Source organism: Numenius arquata, chromosome 4, assembly GCF_964106895.1.
Source record: "Numenius arquata chromosome 4, bNumArq3.hap1.1, whole genome shotgun sequence".
Classification (NCBI taxonomy): Eukaryota; Metazoa; Chordata; class Aves; order Charadriiformes; family Scolopacidae; genus Numenius; species Numenius arquata.
Genome location: NC_133579.1, coordinates 22222406 through 22245730, shown reverse-complemented (window position 1 = coordinate 22245730; position 23325 = coordinate 22222406). Strand labels below are relative to the sequence as shown.

General features: G+C 36.7%; 1 protein-coding gene across 1 annotated transcript; it reads left to right on the top strand.

Annotated features, from left to right (window-relative positions):
* Positions 1-7150: 7150 nt before the first annotated feature.
* Positions 7151-21906, top strand: AKAIN1 (A-kinase anchor inhibitor 1). The gene is made up of 2 exons (XM_074146796.1): positions 7151-7166; positions 21716-21906. Exons 1-2 carry the CDS (start codon positions 7151-7153, stop codon positions 21904-21906), a joined length of 207 nt encoding a protein of 68 aa, XP_074002897.1.
* Positions 21907-23325: the final 1419 nt, after the last annotated feature.

Genomic DNA, 23325 nt, shown 5'->3' with positions numbered 1-23325 from the left:
GGGAGTTCTTGTTTTCTTTCTTTTTTATTATTTAAATTAATTTGACCCTGTTTGCCTCATCCAACAATCCTGTGAAGCCTTGAGTTGTTATGCTCAGGTTAAAGATAAAAGAATAGTTATAAAAGACAATTGGTATTTAATTCACCGAAGGACAAAACTGTGACCATAAAAAAAAAAAAATGTAAAATTATATTTATGCAACATAGGTTAATGTTTACAAGGGTTAGAAGTAGGCAATGTTCACTTCATACTTATTTAGGTCTATTTTAGATCACTTACCGTGTAAAATCCATCAAGCAATCCTTTAGTTATTGCAAATAATATAAATCCAAAGTATAGCGATAGATTCTGTATTTCATTAGGTGATGTCAGATAGACTGATTTCATGCTAAGATTATTTTCTGTCTTTCTAGTTTAGGCTTCTGTGGTAAATCTGAATCTTTTAGAATGATTGATTTTAATTTCTTTCCAGGGATAAATATGAATCTGTTTGAAGGCCTGAATATAAAAATCGTAGGTATTTTTACATTTCCATTTGGTACGTCATATTAAGGAGTTTTAAATGTAGTTCTTTGGTTGTGTAGCTGAGGCTGTGGAAGGCATTCTTTGTTGAGAGTTGCCTTCATTCAGTGAAATGTTCTTCCCAGGAAATTAGTGCTATTCTCTGATATTTTTCATAGTTTCCTGTGCTTTACTTTTAACACGACTTTTTTCCTCCCATCTGAAGTAACAACATTTGAATATTTTCTTTTAAAATAAGATGTCTGATTTTATGTTAGAGCTATTATTGATTTTATTTTACCCAGTAATATTTTACTAATTCATCCGTATTTTCCAGTAAGATTTGTAACAATCATGGCCACTATATTCTTGTTCTTGAAGTGTAAAATAGAGCTTCAACCATGATTTTGAATGCATAAACTTTGTAATGCTGGTGTACGGTTTCAAACTTTTAACTTTTCAGTGCTGTACATGAGACCTTATACCCCTGAAAAGCAATAAGATCTCATTGAATGCTTCTATTGGAGAAACTTGATTTTAAAAAAATAATAAATATTCTAACTTTCTTTCTGGAATTCTTGATCTTAAATCAAATAGAGGAAAAGAGTTCAGCAGTCTACTTGGCAAGAAGGAAGGAGCTGCTATACCATTTTGTATTTCAGATGAATTAGAGGTCTGAAGATAACTGGGCTTGTTTCCTGGAGTAACAGTTATGTACAGCTATACACACAGTGACAGTTAAAACCAACAGTTTTTGAAGTGTGTGACAGGTGACTCTATGCTAGAGTTTTGCCATTCAGTCTGAAAAAACCCTGAAATACATCAGAAACTCTTACTTGAAAATGTCGTGACTGCCATCATAAACAGAGATATTTTAGACAGAAATGTTTTAATTAAAGTTAACAATTACCCTTCTTAAGAGGCTAGTAAATGGTTTCAATATGAAACTTAAGTTTAATTTTCCACTTCAGTAATTAACTTTTCTTTTATCCAGTTTTATGACTTCCTTGTATATCTCCTGTTGTTCCAAGGATGGATTAAATGCAGTCAGAGGGGAGGCCTGATTTGATGGATGTGATAAATTCTGCTAGAGTAGGGATGCCCTATTATAGGTACTTTTCAATTGGACATGGATTATGCTCTGTGAATCTTGCTAACCTAATTTAAAGTTTTGATACTCTACTGTTTTAAATCCTTTATTTTGCAACAAGGCTGATGTTTTCAAACATAATTTAAAATTCATATATTTATCTTATTTGGCCAAATTGTTTAATTTTTAGCCATGCATGATGAAACGCTTATCCTTTTGACTCTATAGGACAAGTTAGGAAACCACATTGTGTATTTTATATTGGTATAATTCAGTATGGTTTCCCATTCTCAGTTCTTGAACAATCTAAGCCTTTTAGTAGCATGTTAAAAGTATGATTTTGATGTTTACATTTTACATATCTTTGTTCTCTTTTTTGAGCATTAAATTAAGCTGTATTTAGGTTGCTTACATTTATCAAAATGTTATAAATATCAAAATGTTATATCTGAATTTATTGAGGACTTCAATGAAATAGTATTTTCTTGCAAGTTTGGAAATTTCATTTATTTTAAAGCTGACTTTTCTTCTCCTTTGCTCATTGACTAGCAGTTTTGACATGAGTCATAAATGCTTCTTGCTTGTCTCCTTTTAAGTTCCTCGAAGACTTGAGCATATGCCTAATTTTATGACGTGTCAAGTTACACGCATTAATAAGCTGTGGTATGATGAGGGTCTTAAACACTTTGTATAGAAAAGAGGAAGGCACATGCAAAAATATTCATTTTTAGTCCAACAAATGTGTTGTCATGCTAGCAGAATGGGAAAGGTTTGAATATGAGAAATTTACTTGTGGCAGATTCCCAACGTATCCTAAGAGTCTTTAGCATGGTGCAGAATGGTATGGTGTTATCCATGTTATGAGTCAGTGGTGGTGTGTTAGGTCTGTAAAAGTCTTTTCCTGTGTTTCTCAGTGTCTCTGCTAGATCCGGAGTCATTAGCCAAGGAATTCACTGGACTGAATTCCTTGCTGTATAAAAGAATTCCTGTGTGATCTAAAGGCTCTGAAATTTGGACTGTGACTCATTCATCTGTCTCTGTGATGGGACTGGCTGTCTACAGAGGTGTGGCAGGTGGGAGCAGCAATTACTTTGGCTTCACTGATTTTTGCACAATTGTATATGTAGTAATGTTTCAGGTGAATCATTCAGTCTTATATTTAGATGTCCTAAATTTACCTAGGTCTTTATTTCTTTTTGGTTGTTTTTTGCTTTGGGTTCAGCTTCTCTGTAATTTTGACTCCCATCTATAACATAAAGATACCAATTTACTTTTTATGGGACTGTTGGAAGATAATCATTAATGAGTGCGAGGCATTCAGATATTGTGAGGGCAGTGATGTAACCAGCTAGAGAGATTCCCTAGATGGAAGTGGGGCTTTTGGGATCTCTTTACGTTCTGTGAGTAGTCCTGGGGTGGACTCATCTTTGTGATATTTAAAAAACAAAACAAAAACCCCAAAACAGCTGTTTCTACTAGACTCCATCTAAAATTTATCCACATTTGTAAATCTCATCCCTGGACTACTATGCAGTTTATCAGGTTAATTAAGAAAAATGAGTAGGCTAATGTATTGGAACTCTAACGGCCGCATTTATCTTTGATCTAATAGTATTCACTTTTTCCTGTCCCTGGAAATGTTGCATGTTCTTGTTGCTGGCTTTCAAGGTCTCAAGTTTTTGGCTGCTGAAAATCTGTGTGTTGCTGTTCTTCTGGAGTATTCTTGGAAAGGTAACCGGCTTTTCATTTACTTCCTTTTTCAGGAGAATGGCACTTCTACCAGTTTAGATTTTTCTCTTTTCCTTCTGTGTTTATTCCCTACATCTGTCTGTTAGAGATATATTAATCACAGAGGCAGGTTCTAGTCTAAATCTAGGACACTGAATATTATGATCCCTGCAATACAAATTGCCATTTGACACTTCAAATATTTGTCTAAATAATTTTAGATATTTCTTGCTGACACTCAGTCACAATTATTTCCTCTAAACAGTTTCCTTGTGGTTTCCGATGTGATGTGTTGCACCTTGGCTAGTAAAGATTTTTATTGTTAAACTTAATTATGAGATAGTCAGTGACTGTAATTGCTTTTTCAAGACCATTATGATAGCACCCTGTTTCGCAAAAGACATCAAGTAGTTCAAGCAGTTTACTGATTATATTAATGTTCCCTCCCAAAGAGCTAGGTTTGATTATTGATGTTGATGTGTGTGAGGAAATAAAAAAAAAATGGCTTAGAGCTAGTTTATTCTCAAAGTTGGGGAGAAAGTTTTTTTTGTTTGTTTGTTTTTTTATAAAGTATAAAATTAGCATTTGATAGACACATAACAATCTTCCTGATTATCTCTTTTTATCTTTATATTATTTTATTATAAAATATTTTCATTTATATTTAGGTGATTACTTCCAAATGATTTTTCCAGGAACACTCAGATGCCTACCTGTAAAATGTTAGCTGTACATTCTCGTTACCAAAACATTGAACATCTTCAGGTAAAAATGGCTTCTTCCTAAAACATGAAACATTGAACATCTTCAGGTAAAAATGGCTTCTTCCTAAAACATGTTTACTAAGCTTCTGAATCTATGTGACCAAATAATTGTTTTCAGCTCCATTAGAATAAAGGGTTTACTTCAGATGTAAAACCACAGTATTATGAGTAACAACAGATTATTTAAAGTGACATCAGTCAACATGATTTTTGTAACTGTCTAAAAATGTTAACTGTTTAAAATGTTAAAGTTCTTAACAAAATACCCTTTAAGTAATGCAAGACTTCTTTGAAAAATCTTTGGAGAGATATGCTCAAGAATTTTTAAGTCTCCTGATCTTATACAGAAACTAGTAATTCCTCACTCAAACAGTAAGAACTTAAATGATACACAAGGCAGGGACTGTATCATTACTGATAAAAATATAAACAGGTGTTTTTTTAAGTGCTTTCATATCTTCTATTTCACGCAAGTGGATGGTACATCTTTCAATGAACAGGGCCATGTATTGTATTTTAATGATAGAACCTCCTTTTTACCACTGTGCTTCATTCTCAAGGGTGGTTTTTTTTTTAATAACTGAATATCTGATGTTGTTTTCCACTGATCTGATGTTGAATGAGAATAACCATTAGCACACTGTTTGTTTTGGTTGTTGTACTGCATTAACTGCACTTTTTTTTGAGGTGACGACTCACTACAAAACCATCCTTTGCATTTATTTCTGTGATTTTTTTGTACATTTGAACTTGTGACCAAATCTGAAATTCAAAAATTAAGTGGAAAAGCCCAAGATGCTTTTTGATAACAATTTTTTCCTTTGTTAGAAACCATTAATTGCTGGTGGCTTTTTATTTGAGCAAGAAAACTAAAGACTTTAAAATTAAATGTGCATGTTTTGGGTAATTTATTAGATTAAATACAGATAGTAGTTAAAGAAAGATGTGTGTAGAACGTTATATTTAATGTCTTGTATTCTTTCACCAGAATGGTGTAAGTTGTTACCAAGTTGAAGATACCCACCTGGATTTTTTGAGGTTACTTACGGACCTTCAAATCACTGAATCCTATTTACTGTTTTGAAAATCTTTTAACAAGCTGCTCCACCATCTCGAAAGCCACTCCCTTAGAAACATACATCTAATTTCTTTTGAGGATGTATGTAATAGAAATATACCCAATTTTATTTTTTTTTTTTTTTTTTTTTCAAAAAGTGAATTAAGATCTTTTTCATGATGGCTGAATCTCCATTGAACACATGAATCAAGTATGTAGGGGCTACATAACATATGCATCATAAAAAATACCAGTACAAGTTCTTCTACGGTCTTTCCAAAATCTGTATTGGTCCTGATTTTCTCAAGATTATAGGGTATCCTTGATCTATCTATTAAGAATGCTGAATGTTGCTGACTGTAATGTTTTCTGCATTTTTTGTGGGATACTTGTACTAGAAATTACTCTAATTCTGTTCATAGGTGTCCTGTTAGTTCTCAGACGTAAGGTGGATGAGAATGATGATAAATGAAAAAAGCATAGATTAAAGATTTTTGAAGTAACATTCTTAGAGTGAACAGCATTTCTGAGTAGTCAGAGGTATAATGTTCAGGTTAGTTAATTCAGTTGCCATCTGAGAGAAGTTAAATTGAATCTCTGAAATGTAAGAGAGAGACAAACAAATGGCATTAAGGGAGTTGAAATTGCTAAGGGGAAGATATTGTGATAAAAGGAATATCCAGAAATCAGATAGTAGAAATGGTATGTGATGACAAATCTGGAAGGCATTCCCAAGGAGAAATTATTTTGTATAGTGTTCCAGAAAAAGAAAACACTGTCACCAGATGATTAGTTTGACTGTGACAGTGGTGCCATTCTTGAGTTCTTACTGAAGCATATAGGCAAAATTATTTAAGCAGGTCAGTGCTTTTCTGTATCCATACTTGCAGAATAAGGCCTTATTTGGAGACTTAAAATATTCCAGCTTTAAATGTTGAATTCTGCGTGTATAAAATGCTTGACTATGAAAATAATGAAATAGGCTTATAGGAATACCTGTTGGTTACGAACATGTGATTGGAAAATGTATTACATATTGAAAAAATTTACATGCAAACATTCATGCTAAAAATGTAGGGTTTTTTAAATCTACTTTCTCTAATTTGCACTGACTAATCAATATTTTTCAAAATACCTCTTGCAGGTGTAGGGTTAAATGGGACAGTTAATTTTTCAAAATTGTGTCCCATCTGGCTGTTGTGCTTTTCACTTCTGTTGTAGAAGTTCAGGGGCCGTCCTGAGTATGGGTTTTAGAAATAAAAGCAAATTAAATGTGGAATATAAAAGTTGGTGGAAAAATTTAAGTTTTATCTCCTCTCTGTGCTTACCCTCTTCTTCTTTATTTTACTACTTATTAATTGATTTATTTACCTTTTGGCCCTGATGTCATCTTTTATACGCTGAAACATTCATGTTCCTTCTTAAATCAAAGTGTTTCTGTTCAGCAAAGCCAGGTTAACAGGCTTGTGAAATCAGAGCATAAATTCCTCAGCATTTGAACCTTTGAAAACTAAAATACTGTGACAAAGTCTGGTGTCGCCAGAGCCTATTAGCAGGGCTGTTAGCTTGTGGTGAAAGCAGCGCACCCCGAAATGTCAGGCAGCGGGGCTGTTGCCGAGAGGTAATTGGGAGCAATTAGCCGGTCTCCCTGCTGGGCAGATCACTATTACCTTTCTCCTCTTTGCCCTTCCTCCTGCTGCCGCTACAGGGAGGGCGACGAATTGTGGCAGTGATGATTCCCTGAGAAGCGTGTGTGTGTGTGTGTGTCCGTGCGGGCGGTGGAGGCGCCCCGGCCCCCTCCCCGCCCCGCCGCATTGTGGAGGGAGGGACCGCGGCCCGCAGCCGCCTCCGCCGCCGTGCGGGGCCGAGGAGCTGTCCGAGGTGCTGAGCAGTGCGGGCCGGGGGAGCTGTCCGAGGTGCTGACCCGTGAGGAGCCGGGGAGCTGTCTGGGGTGCCGAGCCGCGTGGAGACGGAACTGTCCGAGGTGCTGAGCTGCGCCCGGGCGGCACCATGGTGTTCGCTCCAGGTAAGGGCAGCCGCTTCCCGTGCCCAGCCGGGGGGAGCCCAGTGGGAAGGCCCCGACCGTGTCGGTGAGCTACTCCGGGGGCTGCGGGGGGGAGGGGTCAACAGCTGAACCAGAGCTGCCGCCGAGCAGAGACAGGCGGTTTCAAAGGAGGGGGCTTAGCTTAGAATGTGTTTAGCTGTGGAGCCGGAGGTTATGAGGGTCACCCCTGTGATTCCCATCAGGGACAGGAGCCTCCTATACAAGTGTGCAGAGTTCTGTGTTTGTCAGACTGCATAAAAGGGTCAGGAATGGGACATGGCCTTGTAGTGACTGGAGAATGAGTCTCCTGGCACCCACACTGGCAGCTGCCAATAAGACAATCTCTGAAACTCGTAGAGATATTTTACAAATTTACACACACACCCCCAACCTCCTCTAAGTATTTGAATAGAAGAGAACAGAAAGTTTGTTCAGGCGGGTTTTTACTGGAGCAAAATTGAAGACTTCAGCAGGCAGGAGCTCATGGCTAATGCGAGACCTCGCTCTATAAGGGTGCAGAATCTCTGCTGTGTAGTGTATGTGTGCTACACCATAGAAGAAGGGAAGCTATAGAGAATCTGAATTGGACTTGGTACACTTGGAAATAAGCATTTTGTTGTTCAGAAAGGGAAGAAAGGCCTAGTAGCTCCAGGATACGAATGTAAGTCACGCATAATGTCTTCTGTAGTGAAATGACTTGCAATTAACTTCTTTAAAGATGTATAATTGTCAGTAAAAATAGCAGATCAATAGAAAAAAGGAAAGTAAAGTCTGCAGCTTCACAGCGAGTAACTATTAATACCTTTATTTTGCAAAGCTAGCAGAAATTTTGTCTTCCTTTGAAATTCTGTATCCAGTCTGTGAAGGGATAAGAATCCAAAAGCTTTATACCTTGATTAAGAAAAATGATCTTGAGGTTGACTTTGCTAACTCAACAAATACTGTGAGAAATTAATATCCTTTTTCAACAACCACAAGTTCATTTTGTCTCTTTAACCACAGAGCCTGTTCCGAATTGGGACCAAGTTATTTATCTTAATAGAACCAGCCACTGTTTTTTGTAGTACACCTTTTGCTATTAGTGTCTCTTTTCTGAACTCCTTTTATCTGACAGTCTGTCACCATTAACTGAACTAATTTTTGAAATGCACCATGGGACTGGCATACTTCAGGAAGAGATTTCCTCTAAAATAATGAAATCATGCATATTTTCCCCAAAGGCTGACAATGAACAACCCCCAAATCTCATTAATAACTACATGAATTGTTCTTTTCACAACTCTAATCCATAAAGAAAAAAAATATGTCTTGTATAGTCATTCTTCTTCAGTCTGCTTTCACACAAAGAAAAGCCCATGGTTTCCTTGCAAATGTTGTCATAATATACATAGAGTAACTAAGTAGGAGTTGGCAGAAGAGATGATAAAGCAATCAGAGGGGCTTGACAATCTCTTGTATTCAGAGTGAGCAAGCTTAAGTAGATTGCATTTTTTTATTGCTTTTCTTCACTGTAAGTCACTGCTGCCCTGGCATTATCTCTTCTCCAGATATTTAAAAAAAATAATCAGGGTTTTGTACGTCTTTAGCAGCTTCATAGTACTTAAGGCTATATGACATAGGAATTCTCTAAGTTTACTAAGAAATTGAGTTTCATTTCTTGAGTCAACTTTTTGATTTTATCTCACTGTGAAGAATGACCTTATTTTCTGTTTATTTTTTGTGGGGGGAGGCAGGAGGAAGAAAAAGATGTGTCTAACTATAAATGGTGAGGCTCAGAATGGTAAACATCCTTCCAGGAGGGCCGTGAAAAAAAGAAATGAACAACAACCAAAAGGAAACTCTCTTCCAGAAAAAATAATGGAACTTCTTTATCTGAAGATAAGATTTTGCATATGAATAAGATGATGCTTACTTCTTTAAGGTAGTGAATACATCATTGCAGAGCTCTGAATTAACATGCTATGTTTATAAACTGTTAAGCAGAGGAAGCTTACCAAGTTTAAATATATTTTTTTAAAAGGTGAAGCCAACTGACTATTGACTGAATAGATACTTTTCTTTTAAGCTTCAGCTTTTTTTCCCTAAATCTTTCAACCAGCTACTATGTAAAAAAACAACCCCAACACCTCCCACCAGAAACCCACAAAACAAACAAACCAACAAACAAACACCCCTCACACCTCCGGAACAGGCCTGGATATTACTGAGATAGATATGTCACAATTTTTACAAAAAGACTACTATTTCATGGTCAAAATTGGACTTTCTGGCTCATTGTAGACAGCATGTTGCTATTTACAGGTATGCAAAAAGCTACTATTCACATCTGATATTTCTTCATACCCAGTCTTAATTACTTTGTTCCAGAAAAAGGAACTGAGAAAAGTACATTTTTCCTTACTTGATTTAATCTGACTGGGGCTTCATTGCATTTTGTTGTGCTGGTTGACTGATGATAGGTTGGTGTATAGGAAATGCAATGTGAACTCTATGAGATGTCTGTGAGTTCATTATACCTGGAGGATTCCCACATGACGTGCTGCCCTTACAACAGGGGACAAACCATGTAGTGAAAATGTGGACAAAGTACACATTGCAAAGTTTAGCTTCTTTACTTTTCCTGAATTGAACCGCTTTAGGTAGCCTGACAAGTAGACAAAAAAGTGCCACTGATTGTTGGATGTGAGGATGGAGGTATGCACAGGACTGCAGTAAAGAAGCATGAAAATTCAATGTTTTGGATTAGGTCAAAAAGCAAAGAGAAGTCATCATTTTTGAATTGGCAGGTTTTCTTAGAAGACTTCAGAAGCTAGTGTATTCCAGAATTTAAAAAAAAAAACAAAACAAAAAAACAAAAAACTTCCAAACTAACTTATTGATAACTATAAATAATTCCACAGATTAAATAATTGCCCTTGTTAGATAAGGAACGAATCGTTATTAAAACATTATTTGTTCTAAGCATCAGCAAAAACTGTAGAATGCAGCAAGCCTTCTGTTATCACATTATTAGTTCACAAAGGAGTGATCACTTCCAGTATGAGGCTATCTGATCAATAATAATCTTATTTTTGTTTTTAAATGAACCTGTAATATTTAACAATAATTTTAAATGTTGCTAATCAGTATCATACTATCTCTTTGCAAATTGCTTTCAAAAATGAGTATGGGCATATTCCATGCTTATTTTCAGCCCTAAAACTTTCTCAAGTGGAAAGGTAAGATAAAATTTTAAATAATACTGTTTATTTTTGATTTCCCTGGGCAAGCAGGATACAAACCTGTTTTTCCTGCTCCAAGGATTTTTTTTCTGATGCTATTTTGCATATATTTGCACAAATCACTCCAATGCTTATGTCTGGCTTATGTCTTAGACCTTTGCCCTTATGTGTGTGTACTAATATAGCACAAAGATGGCCTGCATTTTTAAAGCTAGCTTGGCAATAAAGTTAGGAACATGTTAAGGATGTTTGAGCTACCTAATGGGTTTTCTAAGCAATTCTTGCTAGATTTATCATTCCAGTGATTATTTTAGTATATTTTGAAAATGTTACTTTGTAATGTAAGACCATAAAAAATTGCCAAATTCCATTGCAGGCCATCACTCTTTCACCCAGTCAGTACTGTACAGAGCTATGTTTGCTTGGATGGGAATTTGTATTTTGAGCTAAATAATATCTTTTAGAAAGGAATCGGTTTTGATCTGAATACATCAAGAAAGATCACAACATTTACCTTGGCAGCTTTTTTTCAGTGTCTGAACACTCCTATCCTTTAAGCTTGTATCTACTTTGAATTGTGTGTCATCTTTCAGGTGAATCTTGTTATTTTTCAGTCTAATTTGAAGAATTCTTTCTTACCTGACATTTTCTCCATAACTAGGAACACAGGATTTACTCATGTCCCTGCAATCCCAAAAGATGGAGGAGGAGGTAGACTCATTTTTTGCATCAATATTTTTATGGAAAAAAAAACCCTGATGTGTGAACACACTTAAAGTTTAAAGATAGACATTAGAGAGGTCAGAATATTCACTGCTCAGCACCTTTTTCTTACCAGAGCAACGCCAATAGCTTTTCAATTAGCTTTTCAGCAGCACAGCTGTTCTTAACATTTTTAAGCTAGGAGCAGTATAGCAGACTTGCATAATGACACTGAAGATCAGAAGCACATCCTGTACCAAACATTTCAGGAATCTCATTAAACTGCAATTGAAGACATAGCAGCTGCACACTGAAACAGATGTGCTTACTTGTCTGAATAGCCCTGATCTTATCTAGCGGAAAAACTGGGAAAGCAACAAACCTGTTGTGCTGTGGGGTGTGAAGACATGAAATTTCTTGATAGCTTTTTTCTTGTTTGATTATAGTTACAGGTACTGTGGAGAACCCTGTCTGCAATGCACAGATCAAGACACTATGGAGGTACCTGTTAATGAATGGAAAAATTGCTACCAATAACTTTAATTTTTGAAGATAACCTCTTGTGGGATATCTCCAGTGTTTGCACTGAATATTGTACTCTGGGACTCTCAGTTATGAAGTGCTTTTCCTTCACCCATGAGAACAATTGTAGCAAGGCAGGGCACAGTCCTTGTCCCTGTTAACTGCTGTGCTACATTCTGCTAATGCTCTAAGTTTTGCGGTACCAGCCAAGCCCCTTCCTCCCCATCTTCCCCCTGCAAGAAGTAATAGTAAGTACAAGTAGGATTCTGTCTCTTGAGCTTAGCGTTGGCAAAGACCATGTCATGGACATAATTCAGAGGCTACAGGCAAGGCTGTTTTGCAGAGCTCATACAATCTGGTGTAATGGTTTTCTTGTCCAGAATTTTTGATAGCTGGTATGAATATGCAAGGCAGTTGCCCCCCAAAAGTGTCTGAATGTATTTGCAGCTGAGAGACCTTAACAATGCTTCAAAGTGTTTGTCATCTGGTAGGAAGAAATCATATAGGAGGAAATTTCTTGTTCTTTTTTGCTGAGGAATAATTGTTTCCTGTGCTGACCTCTCCCCAATGACGCATTGATCTTTCCCCTGCTGTGAAACTCCTCTAGCAGACCTCATTAGTGAGATGAAGAAAGTTAGTTCATAGATATTCAGAAATGTGATGCAATTAGCAAGCTTAATAAGTAGTCAACAATCCTAGGTGCAATATTTAAAGTATGAATCAACACAGCGTTAAAAACTGGCACAGAATCTACTTTTTCAAATTATTTTTAACAGAACGAAGAGCTTAAACAAGTGAGGCTGGCACCTTTCAATTCCATATCACTGGGTTGAATCCTATTCAGGTTAGCAGTGAAAAGAATTCTGTCTTCACAGTGGCTGTGTAGTGGCCTATATTGAAGGAGTTGTTCATAGTTGGGGGATGGTGGTAATAAATGATACAGCCATTATTAACATACTTACTGGCACTGTGTATGGGCTCCCTGTATTGAGCAGGAAAGTCAAACGGTGAATGTACAAAAGGAATGAGTTACACTGATGTCTAAAGTTTGTCCCTCAAAATCATTATTCTCCTAGATGAATTGCTCTGTTGTACTTGTTATAAACATAAATAACATGATTCCAACCTTGTAAGCTTTATCATGATATTGGAAATTAAATGCACTCACTGTAAAACACAGCGAGATTTATTCCTATACCTCCAATCTTGTTTATTAAGAATTTTATTGAGGACACAATTTGTTGTATTAAGTTTACAAATACTAAGTTAAGCAAAAATTCTTTGCAAGCGATGTATTAATAATTTATTTATAGGCTTTCTGAAATTATCTGAGTACTGGTTACCCATTTATAGTGTCTTCTTTCCATAATAATTTGCAAGATCCTACAGAACAAGATTTATTATTTTTAAAGGATTGCAATTGGAGCAGAATCTTTACTGATGTTAGCAGAAATGAAAAGCTGACCTGAATAGCCATAAAATGCTTCAGGATCCTTTAGAATGCCTTGCCAAGGAAGTCAAGGCAGGTAAGCTCTGTGCTGCTGTCTTCTGACCCTGCAAATGCCTGTAGTCATGTTATCAGAAGACAATGTCTTTCTTCGTCAAGAGAATCTGAAATTTTCAGCCTGAAGAAGTAAAGTGGGCCATATTCTACTCAGATATTTCTCTAATGGTAAGGCAAATATAATCTCCTGTGGATTACTTACATTTGCTTCACTTTGTAGTATCCATATTTGATATAATGACACTGTATTTTCTTACTTTGATCAGTGAATCCACTCACCATTTGTCAGTATGGAGGGGTTGCATATCCATTACTGCTTCTGTTAAATACTTGCAGATTGACATTACATTTTGTCTTGAAGTATATTTCCTTAATAGACCTGAAAATATTTCTCTAGGAAGTTAGAGAATTAGCTCCAAGAGGGTAAAACAGCATGGCATCCTGTTGCAAACAGGGATGCTGTGAAGATTAGATCTGTGAAAAAACCCTAGTTTTTACTCTTTCAAGGTACATTTTAAATTTATATAATCTTTGATTCTCTTGTGAGTTTGTGTATATAATATGTAGGTACATATATATATATAAAATCTCAGCTTCAATTACTAATAGCCTTATGTACAGCTTTAAAACTCTGCTCACATTCTAAAATAAGAAGAAAAGATTTTCTATACCATTTTGTATATGTGCAAATTCAGTTTTTTGTGGGTTTTTTTTAGTGATAAGGAAGGGCTCTGCTTCAGCTGAGGTTTAACCAGACAACTTCTGAAATTAGACTCTGAATAATCTGGTATAAATTGAATTGTAACAGGATGTTTTCACTGTTTTCCTGGCTTTTGACAGGTTGTGTAGCCTCTTCCCGGTTTTGTTCACTTTAAAAAAAAAAAAAAAAAAAATCAGGGTCAGATATTGCAAATTTTAATTAACCTGTACATAGTTCTTCAAGACCAAAAACCACAAGCATTGCAGAAATACAAACACAACAGCTAGCAAAATAAAACTTAAGTAGTGGAATATGTCTCCACTGAAAACTTTCCTTTCACTTATGCTATATAGTAGTGGATACCAAAAGTCTTCTAACACCTAGCAAAGCTAGGTGAGGATTTGTGCAAGTCTGGCAATGAGCTTTTTGGTACAAATTCAGAAGGCTTAAATGTTATCTAGCTTTCTGTGCTTAATGTTTTCTTTTTGGCTAGGAATCTAGAAGAAAATCGAAGGAAGAGGGAGTTAGATGACACCTGTCATCTGTGTCTGTGCCACTGGACCTCTCCCTCCATGGGAGAAGCACAGCACTCGATGCAGAGAGATTTCTTGTTTCAGTATTTGAAGTGTGTTCCCTAGAAGAAATAGCAGCATTTTACAGATGAAGAGAATTTAGGATTTTCATTAACTTTGGAGCAGCTGGTCCCAGGTGCTCTTTAGGAAGTATCTAATTTTTTAATACACTGAACTCTAGCCTAGGAGTTAAAAAACCTCATAAGTTAATGTTAGTTGGCAGTATTAGACCCAGAAACTTTCGTTCTGGGACCAAAATCTGAGTATCACACTTATGGGTTTGGGTGTGGCAAAATTTTCAGTGACTACTACTTTGAACTACATCCAGTCTTCAAAGCTGAAAAGACATAGTCCTTAAGCAGTGAATTTATTGCTATTTATGCAAATACCTAGAAAATATATGGATTGAAATGTATAATCTTTTTTAGTTGATATTATTAAAGTATGGTGAGAAATCTTACTAAAATATATTGAGAAAATGCTTAAGAATAGATAATGTATCTGTAGATGCCAACAACCTCTTAATCTAAAAAAACTTTGGAAGCTTCATTTTGGCTGGAATATTTCAAATAGTATGAAATAATTCACTGAAGTCTTCAAAAAGATAACTTTTATGTAGCAAACAAATCAAAGAGACTTACAGATATTCTTTTCTCTTAAGAAAGAGCAAAACTTAGTGGAAAAAAATATGAAAACTCAGTTCAGATATACCTAATGTCTAGATAAAAAAGATACAATGAATTATTAGCCTGGACATGATATTTTATACTTTGAGACAGTTTTCTGCATTTCTGGTCTTCTCCTTCACCCTTCCATTCCTCCTGGATATGTGTTCAGAGACAGGTTGTTCCTGCTTCATTCTTATAATTCATTTTGAAGAGCAAAGTAGTTTGTGCTGGCCCCCTTTCTGACACAGCTCCTCTTCCATGCTGGTTGTGTGGCAGGAGCTAAGGAGTGAGGTTAGGGCAGAAAATATAACTGAACTGAGATGTTACTCCTCTAGTGAAAGTGAGCCTTAAAAGCAAGGCCTGCACACCACAGGTCAGGGAACTGGAAAAACACAGTCTTATTTGAAAGTATTTTTAGCGTTTCTGATATGTTCAGTGTCCTCCCTTCTTCCTCAAAGAATCAAGGCAACTGAGTATTGCCCTCTGATACTTGACAGTTATCAGTGAGGATAGCTCCATTTTAGAGCATAAGAAACAGTACTAGATAGAATTAATTCTAATACAGTTAAGAATACATTTCTTATTTATTTAAGATTAAATTTACAACTCCATTGTAGGACCTTTTCATGAGGTCCCTGAACTGGCATCATTAGTGACATTGCGACAAATTGGGTCTCTAATCTTGTAAATAGCTTAATAACACTCATGCATAAAGTTGGGTTTGTGCACGTGTTGGAAAGCCTTCAGCCCTGGCTGACTGCCATGTTCATTCATTCTGTATGTAATTAACATGACTCATTAACACTTTTCCTGATTATGGATGCTGTGCAGCCTCAAATTTTGTATCTCTTCTTCGAATCAGGCTTCCTAGCACCAACCTGTAAGGCAAATCAAAGAAGGATTTTTTTTTTAACCATTGCAATTCACAGGTTACAAAATATTTGGCAGAAGCCACTCACCTGGAACTTCCATGCTGTGGCCGACAAGATGGAGAGAGATGTCACTGCCTAATGCCAGTGGGAGGTTAAAGAACTGAACTTCATTTCTTGTAGTAGAAGACTATCAATATTGATAGAAAGAACGTTACTGTTAGTTACTATAACATATGCACGTACATTATGTCATTACAAACTTGCTGGGTTCTTTAATTTTTCAAAAGATCTACAGTTTATAAACACAATTTAGGTAATAACCTGCAACTTTTTTCCATAAATACAGGTCCCATGCATCCATACTGGACCTTGTGATGAGTATTATTGACACAGTCTTGCTTACTTATGCTTCAATTCTGTTTAAAATGTCGTTAGTTGGATTATAAAAATTACATTAGTAATTTTCAATAGAATTGAAATAAATTTACCAGAGAGCAGTATTTTCACTGGATTAATATTAATTTTTAGTAATAATGGGGAAAAAAAATTCTAATTTTGCAATGCGGCAGAAAATAATATAATGGTTAACTATTGTAATCCAAAGCAGTATATTGATAAAACAAATAGTAAATTTTCTGGTTAAAGGATATACCTGCATAGTCTCATGTAAAAATGAAGAAAGAATATTTGCTTCGGGGCTCTTTCAGCTTCAGAAATTTTGCATAATTTAAAATTGTAGCTAACAGGAGAATACATTTTGGGTACTTGTGAGTTCTAAATTGCTCAGAAGTTTGCTTAGAGGAATGTGATTTTTATTGTTAGTTTTAGATACAGTTAAGCTCAAAGCTGTTTACATTACATTACAAAACAAAAATTTCTTTTTTCCAGAAGAACAGCTTTAGTGCTATTCATTTGCTGGAATTAAACTGCATTTGTTATTCCTGTGAAGCAGAACCTAAACTTTTGACCTCTGATGCATGGCCTTGGGATTCATGGAACCTGTCATAAAAGCCAAGCCATTCTTTTAAAATGCAATGTTTGTATTATGCCTCAAGACAGAATGAGACCTAACCTGCAGGAAGACATGATAAGCTGCATAAATGTCACATGCTTTCAGGAAAGGTGAATTAAAATTAAAGGCATTATTTTTCTCCTGGGAAAAGCAATAACTTCATACAGGTAAAGAAGCGAAAGGGATAATTGAAGGACAGCAGAGGTTTCCTGAGATTGGATGTACATTCATGGTCATGCACACTCATGCATAACTTATGTCTTCACAAAAAAGTACGGGATATATTATTTCTAGTCCATGATCTTCAAGAGTCCAAATTTCCTTCCTATCACAGCTCATTCACCATTTAGCCCCTGCTCTCTTTCCATGTGAGAAATGTTGCTTCTGTTACCTTCTAAATCACTGATTGTGCACCCAATAAAAGGCATCTTCTTCCCCCATAGTTCATTTCCAGCATGAGTAGATCTGGCGTGGCCTTGCACCTTTGCAAGAGCAAGATAGTTTAGCTTCATAATAATATTCCCAGCAATCCTATGAAAAGATATGGTAGAGAACTTAACTGCTGATTCAAATAAATGAACTGTTGTTGTGTGTTATTTAGTAGGAGTGTTTATAAAGCATATTAAATTTGACTTGTAGCAAGCTCAAAGAGAAAAGGCACAGGGAATATCAACAGAAAGTGCAAGAGACTACTTTCATTGCAGGATGGAAGTGAAGTGTGTAGATGAGAAAAGGTCCATGTGCAACCAGAGTGAAGTTCTTCAAGATTTAGTCTGTGCTCAATGCTCTTTCTCTGTAGCCATCATTTTCCATGTATAATTTCTTAGGCATATTCCATAGTTCAGAAACATCACAGAGAATGTCTCCCACACAAGATGTCCTTGGATTTAAACTAGTATTAGTTATGGTAAATGTAATGAATACTTGGAATCTACTTCAAATGCTTTTAGTCTTTTTCCAAACTGCTAGCATGTTTCCAAACTGCTTCATGGAGAAAATCTTCAAGTGAGCCAAGAGAATTTCAAGGTACTGATATATGGCACTAGATTTAGATGAAAGTGGAATATGTGACTGATTCCTGCAGTCAGTCCAAGATTTTGAGCTGTTTTAATCTCTCAAACTATACTTTAGATTGCAGAAGCAGGCTGGAGTTTGCAAATTACTTTTAATCTGCTATGTTACCAAGTGAAAGATAAGGTAATAAAAACATGCTAAAGAGACTTTGTCATGTCTTAGTGATAAAATTGCTTGCATTTAACATCAATTAACCTGGATTTTTCAGTTCTCTATTTACAGAATTAGGGTGCTGGGTTCCTGTATAAGTCAGGTGAGCATTTAAAGATAGAGAATAGGTAGAAAAGATTTTCTAACATCAAGAGAAAAAAAAGTAGTCATTAGGCAAGAATAACTAGTAGGCAGACTGTTGTTTCTGACATCTTGTAAGCTTTTCCCAGCAATTATTTCAAGTGACCTTTTGTCATGGAATTTTAGTTAAACTAGTTATTTTTCAAATCTTAAAAAATTCATAGATAAAAGTTCATTGTACCTTATCACCCTAGTAGCTCTTATTATGATTAGCCAAACAGCAAATGCTTAGACAACAGGAGTAATGTCTCTGTTTTACCTAATTGAAAATAGGCAGTTCTTAAAATGCCTGATTAATTCTATAGGCACTCAAATTTCTGCCTTTGTTTACGTCCACAGCAGTCTGTATTTCAGCAGGGTGGAGCAATTTGATAGATATGTTCCAGCCTAGCACCTTTGGGATCGTTGCATGAATCATTTCTGCTTTCCTTAGTCAATCCCTCTCTTTTTGCTTGGAGTAGGCCCAGCATATCGATAAATAAATGAGCTTCTCAGAGACCAGCTTTGTGCTAACTGATTTCCTTGAAATGAATAATTGGAAGAAAAGGGTGTAGTGAGGATACGTATCTTCCAGAGACTGCTGTTTGTTCCTTCTGGAATTGGAAAAGCTGGGGTTTATGGCATCTTCACCAGCTAGTATCATAGGATCACAGAAGGCTTGGGGTTGGAAGGGACCTCTGGAGATCTTGTCCAAATCAGTGCTCAAGCAGGGTCACCTAGAACCATTTGCCCTGGATCTTGTCCAGGTGGACCAGCACACAGCCAGGGGAACTGGACATTTGTGTCTGACTACTTGATGTGTCTGGATCCTAGCTGGCTATCCAGCTCCTACACATAATGGTCCCAATGCAGGCTCAGACCTCTATGCAGTGTCAGGTATCTCCCTCAAAAAGGGCTATTATTTTCACTGTTGCTTTCTAGGTTAGATGGTCAGCATAAACTGCCAATGGTCTCATTGGTCACATCACCCAAGGCCAAGGTCTTGATTCTCTCTGTGTCCAAAGCCAATTAGCTGTTGTTACCTGGGTTACTGTCACTCTGTGTTGTACAGATGTAAAATTGATAAGAGTTTGTTTGAACTTCCTTAATTCCTTTGTGTGCATAACTGTACCTAAAACATCACGGGCAGGGCAGAAGTAGTCCAGAAGTTTGGGGTTCTCTGTTCTTGGTTTGTTTTCTCAGCAAAAAAAAAAATCATGTAATGAGTTAGACCTGGACAGAGGTAATCTAGGTTTTGCTTACCTGAGAGGTGCTTTCAGGCAGGCTTTGCTCTGTGATAAACAACTGAAAAACTCCAGTAGAAATTAACTGGAAGACTCTCCTTATTTTCAACTGGGTATTGCTGTGTATGACCCCCCCTAATGCAAAAACATTTAAAGTTCAGATTTTATGGATTAAGTGGCAAGAACAAAATAAATAATGAAGCATCCCTAAGGAAAGAAAACGGAGTAATTTTCAACAGCAACATGCTTAATGACAGTATGTTTTTAATGATAAATTGGGGTGGGAGAGTTACGCCTATAGGGGTTGGCAAATTTTTCACATTTCATATAACCTCATAACCTATTCCAGCATACTAACTTGTATTTACAATTCCATGTTTATCCATACTTTTATTAACATACTATCTTCTGAACACCAGCTGAGCTGGCTGATCTTTTTCAGCCCAGCAAGAAGACTAATTCATTGTGTGATACAAAGTGAGTTCATATTTGAGTAACAGAGAAATATCTGTACTTTACTGTTGAGTAACATTGAATTTTATCCAAAAAACACTGTTTCAAATGCTGAGGAGTGGAACAAACTGAATCAGGGAAGCTGACTGTGCCAAGAATTCAAGTGATTCTATTCAGTCAGCTTTTCCATCATAAAATATGTTTTCTAAGTTTTCATGGTTTTAACCTCTTAGTTGTAGACAAACTGTCATCTCAGTGGAGTTGCAGGTTTGGGGTTTTTTTGATTTTTTCAGTTTCAGTAGAGTTAAACCACATTTTTATTTTACTTTTAGCTAGAACATGTATATTATGAACATCATAGAAATAAGTAAATTTTGAAGTCTTTTCAAAGAAAAATTAGAGATTATGATTAACTTCTTTCTCACAGAGTAAGGTTTGACCATTTTGCTGGTGGTTGGTTTGGACTTGCAGATCATAGAATCACAGAACCATAGAATGGCTTGGGTTGGAAAGCACCTTTACAGATCATCTAGTCTAACTGCCCTGCCATGGGCAGGGACGTCTTTTGCTAAATCAGGTTGTTCAAAGCCCTGTCCAACTTGACTTTGAATGCTTCCAGGGGTGGTGCATCTGCCACCTCTCTGGGCAACCTGTTCCAGTGTTTCACCACCTTCACTGTGAAAAATGTATTCCTTATATCTAGTGTAAAAGTCTACCCTCTTTTAGTTTAAAACCATTACCTTTTGTCCTATCACAACAGGCCCTGCTAAAAAGTTTGTCCCCATCTTTCCTGTAGACCCCCTTTAAGTACTGAAAGGTCACAGTAAGGTCTCCCTGGAGCCTTCTCTTCTCCAGGTTGAACAACCTGTCAGCCTGTCCTCATAGGAGAAGTGCTCCAGCCCTCTGATCATTTTCATGGCCCTCCTCTGGCCCTGTTCCAACAGATCCATGTCCTTCCTGTGTTGAGGACTCCAGAGCTGGACACAGTACTCCAGGCGGGGTCTCACCAGAGCGGAGTAGAGGGGCAGAATCACCTCCCTCACCCTGCTGACCACACTTCTTTTGATGTTGCCCAGGATACGGTTGACTCTCTGGGCTGTGAGTGCACGTTGCTGGCTCATATCCGATGTTTCATCTGCCAGTATCCCCAAATCCTTCTCCACAAAGCTGTTCTCAATATGTTCACCACCCAGTCTGCACTGATACTAGGAATTGCCTCGACCCAGGTTCAGGGCCTTGTCTTTTCCCTCTTGTATATCACAATTTTGTAGTGTCTTTCTTAAGGTAAACGGGTGATTCTACTTTTTGTCTCTATCTTAAATTTCCTTGCAAAAATTGAATGTTCTTAAAGAACATTAGGAATTTCTCATAGTTCCAGATGTAGACCTCTTATAAAAGAGTTCACCTTTAATTCACTCTGGTTTATTTCTCTTAGGACATAATTCTTAATACATGGCTTCAAACTGGACAATAAAATACAAATCCTCGAGCACAACAGTCAATTAAGAATTAATTGAGATGAGTATCTTAAAAACCTTTAAAATCCGATCTAGTGATGTAAATAAAAACCTAGCCTAAGCATTTCAATTAGAAACTGAGTCTACGTTTTCCTAAATGCCTCTGTGGGTTTCCCCTCCTGCTCTTTTTCATCCTTCAGGTGTTCCCAGAGTAGCCACAAGTGTTTAGTTCCCTTTTTTTTGTTGTTTGGTTCTGACAGGTGAGAAGCCAGGGACGGAGCAAGACGAAGTTAAGCTGCAGAATGCCAGCAAGCAGATTGTGCAGACTGCCATCCTCCGAGCAGTGCAGCAAGTTTCCCAGGAGAGCCAGCAAAAGGAGAAGCGAACAAACAGCAGTACGAGCCTCCAGCTAGAAAGAGGAAAATTAACCAAGAAGCATGAAAAGAAGTAAAGGAGTGGATTGGTTTTTTCAGTCCTCCCGTCTGCAGTGTTTTCAGCCTTCTCTTTAGTATCAGCTGTATTGCTAGTGCAATGTTACTGTTGAAAAGCAAACCAAAGTATAATCACACCTAGACATAGGGTAAAGTGGCGATAGTCCTCAGCTGAGAAATATTAAGTGCATTAGATGACTAACTCCATGTTTATGCAGTGCCTCTTAACAGAAACAATAACCATAGCTATAAAAGTAGTTCCAAGCACAAGCTCTTATGGTATGGACTTGTTCTCAAAAGCTTGTTGTCAGTGCACTTACATGTAAGTTCTGCGTGCAACGTTTATGTCAGTTCAGCTGGACAGACTCTTCTCTGAGTTACTGGGTTCACTGAAGCTGTCTTCACCGAAGAAATAGTTTACTGTTGAGTGTAGCAGAATACTTTCAGGCTGCCTTGAAGCATGAATTTGTACTTTGCTTTGATTAAACAAGGACAATGTGAAATAGTAGTATAAAGTGGATATGGTAAGTTCAATGAACCAATCTTGGAATTAAAAAAAAAAGCAATCCTGTAAGACTGCAGTGACTGTGATCTATGACTGGGATCATAGACCTATGATCTATGTCTTTTTTTAAAGAAGTTAAAAGAATTACTGAAGTTTTAGTCTACTTATTTGAAATACTTCTATACTTCTGCATAAGAATCACTTGTGCCTCGACCATTCCTTTTAGTTTTCTTGATACTGAAAGAAGAGCAACTGATGTGCTGATATGGAGTTCACCAGCTTTTCCTTCAGTTTTGTAAGTTTGCTGGGGATTGATTTAAAGAAAGTGAAGACTGGAGTGTCTTAAAAAGAAAGTGTTTGAATTTATTAATATCTTGAAGGAAGGAAATACACTGTGTCTGAATGCTGTCATGGTAGATATTTCTCACCTGCTGGGCATAAAGTGACTTTAGATATTTGCAGTTGTTACATAGATTCACCTTAAATAGCACTGCTTTAAGCTGGTAATACAGAACTTATCCTTCAACTGCTCTATATAACTGAAGAAATCCATGATGTTTCTGAAAATACAAATTAAATAAATGTAGCTTTCATTTTTATGCTCCCTTACTGTAATAATGATTGCACTATTATACATCTGAAATGAATAACAGTATATTTAATTGTGGAAATGGCTTGTAGCTCTGCTTCAGCTGAATTGTTGTAGTAACACACCTAGAAACATAGAGAAGCAGATGCGCAGGGTCTGCAAAAAAGGAGACAAACTTTCGTAATTGCTTTTCTACTCAGTTAGATGATTCTCAAAGAGACTTTTTGGTTTAAGTAATTGGTTATTACTTACTGTGTCCTACTGCTTGTGTTAAACAATTTCAAGATTCTTTCTCATGGCCAGAGGCTTAGTCATGAATTGCCACATACTGTAATATTAAGCCTT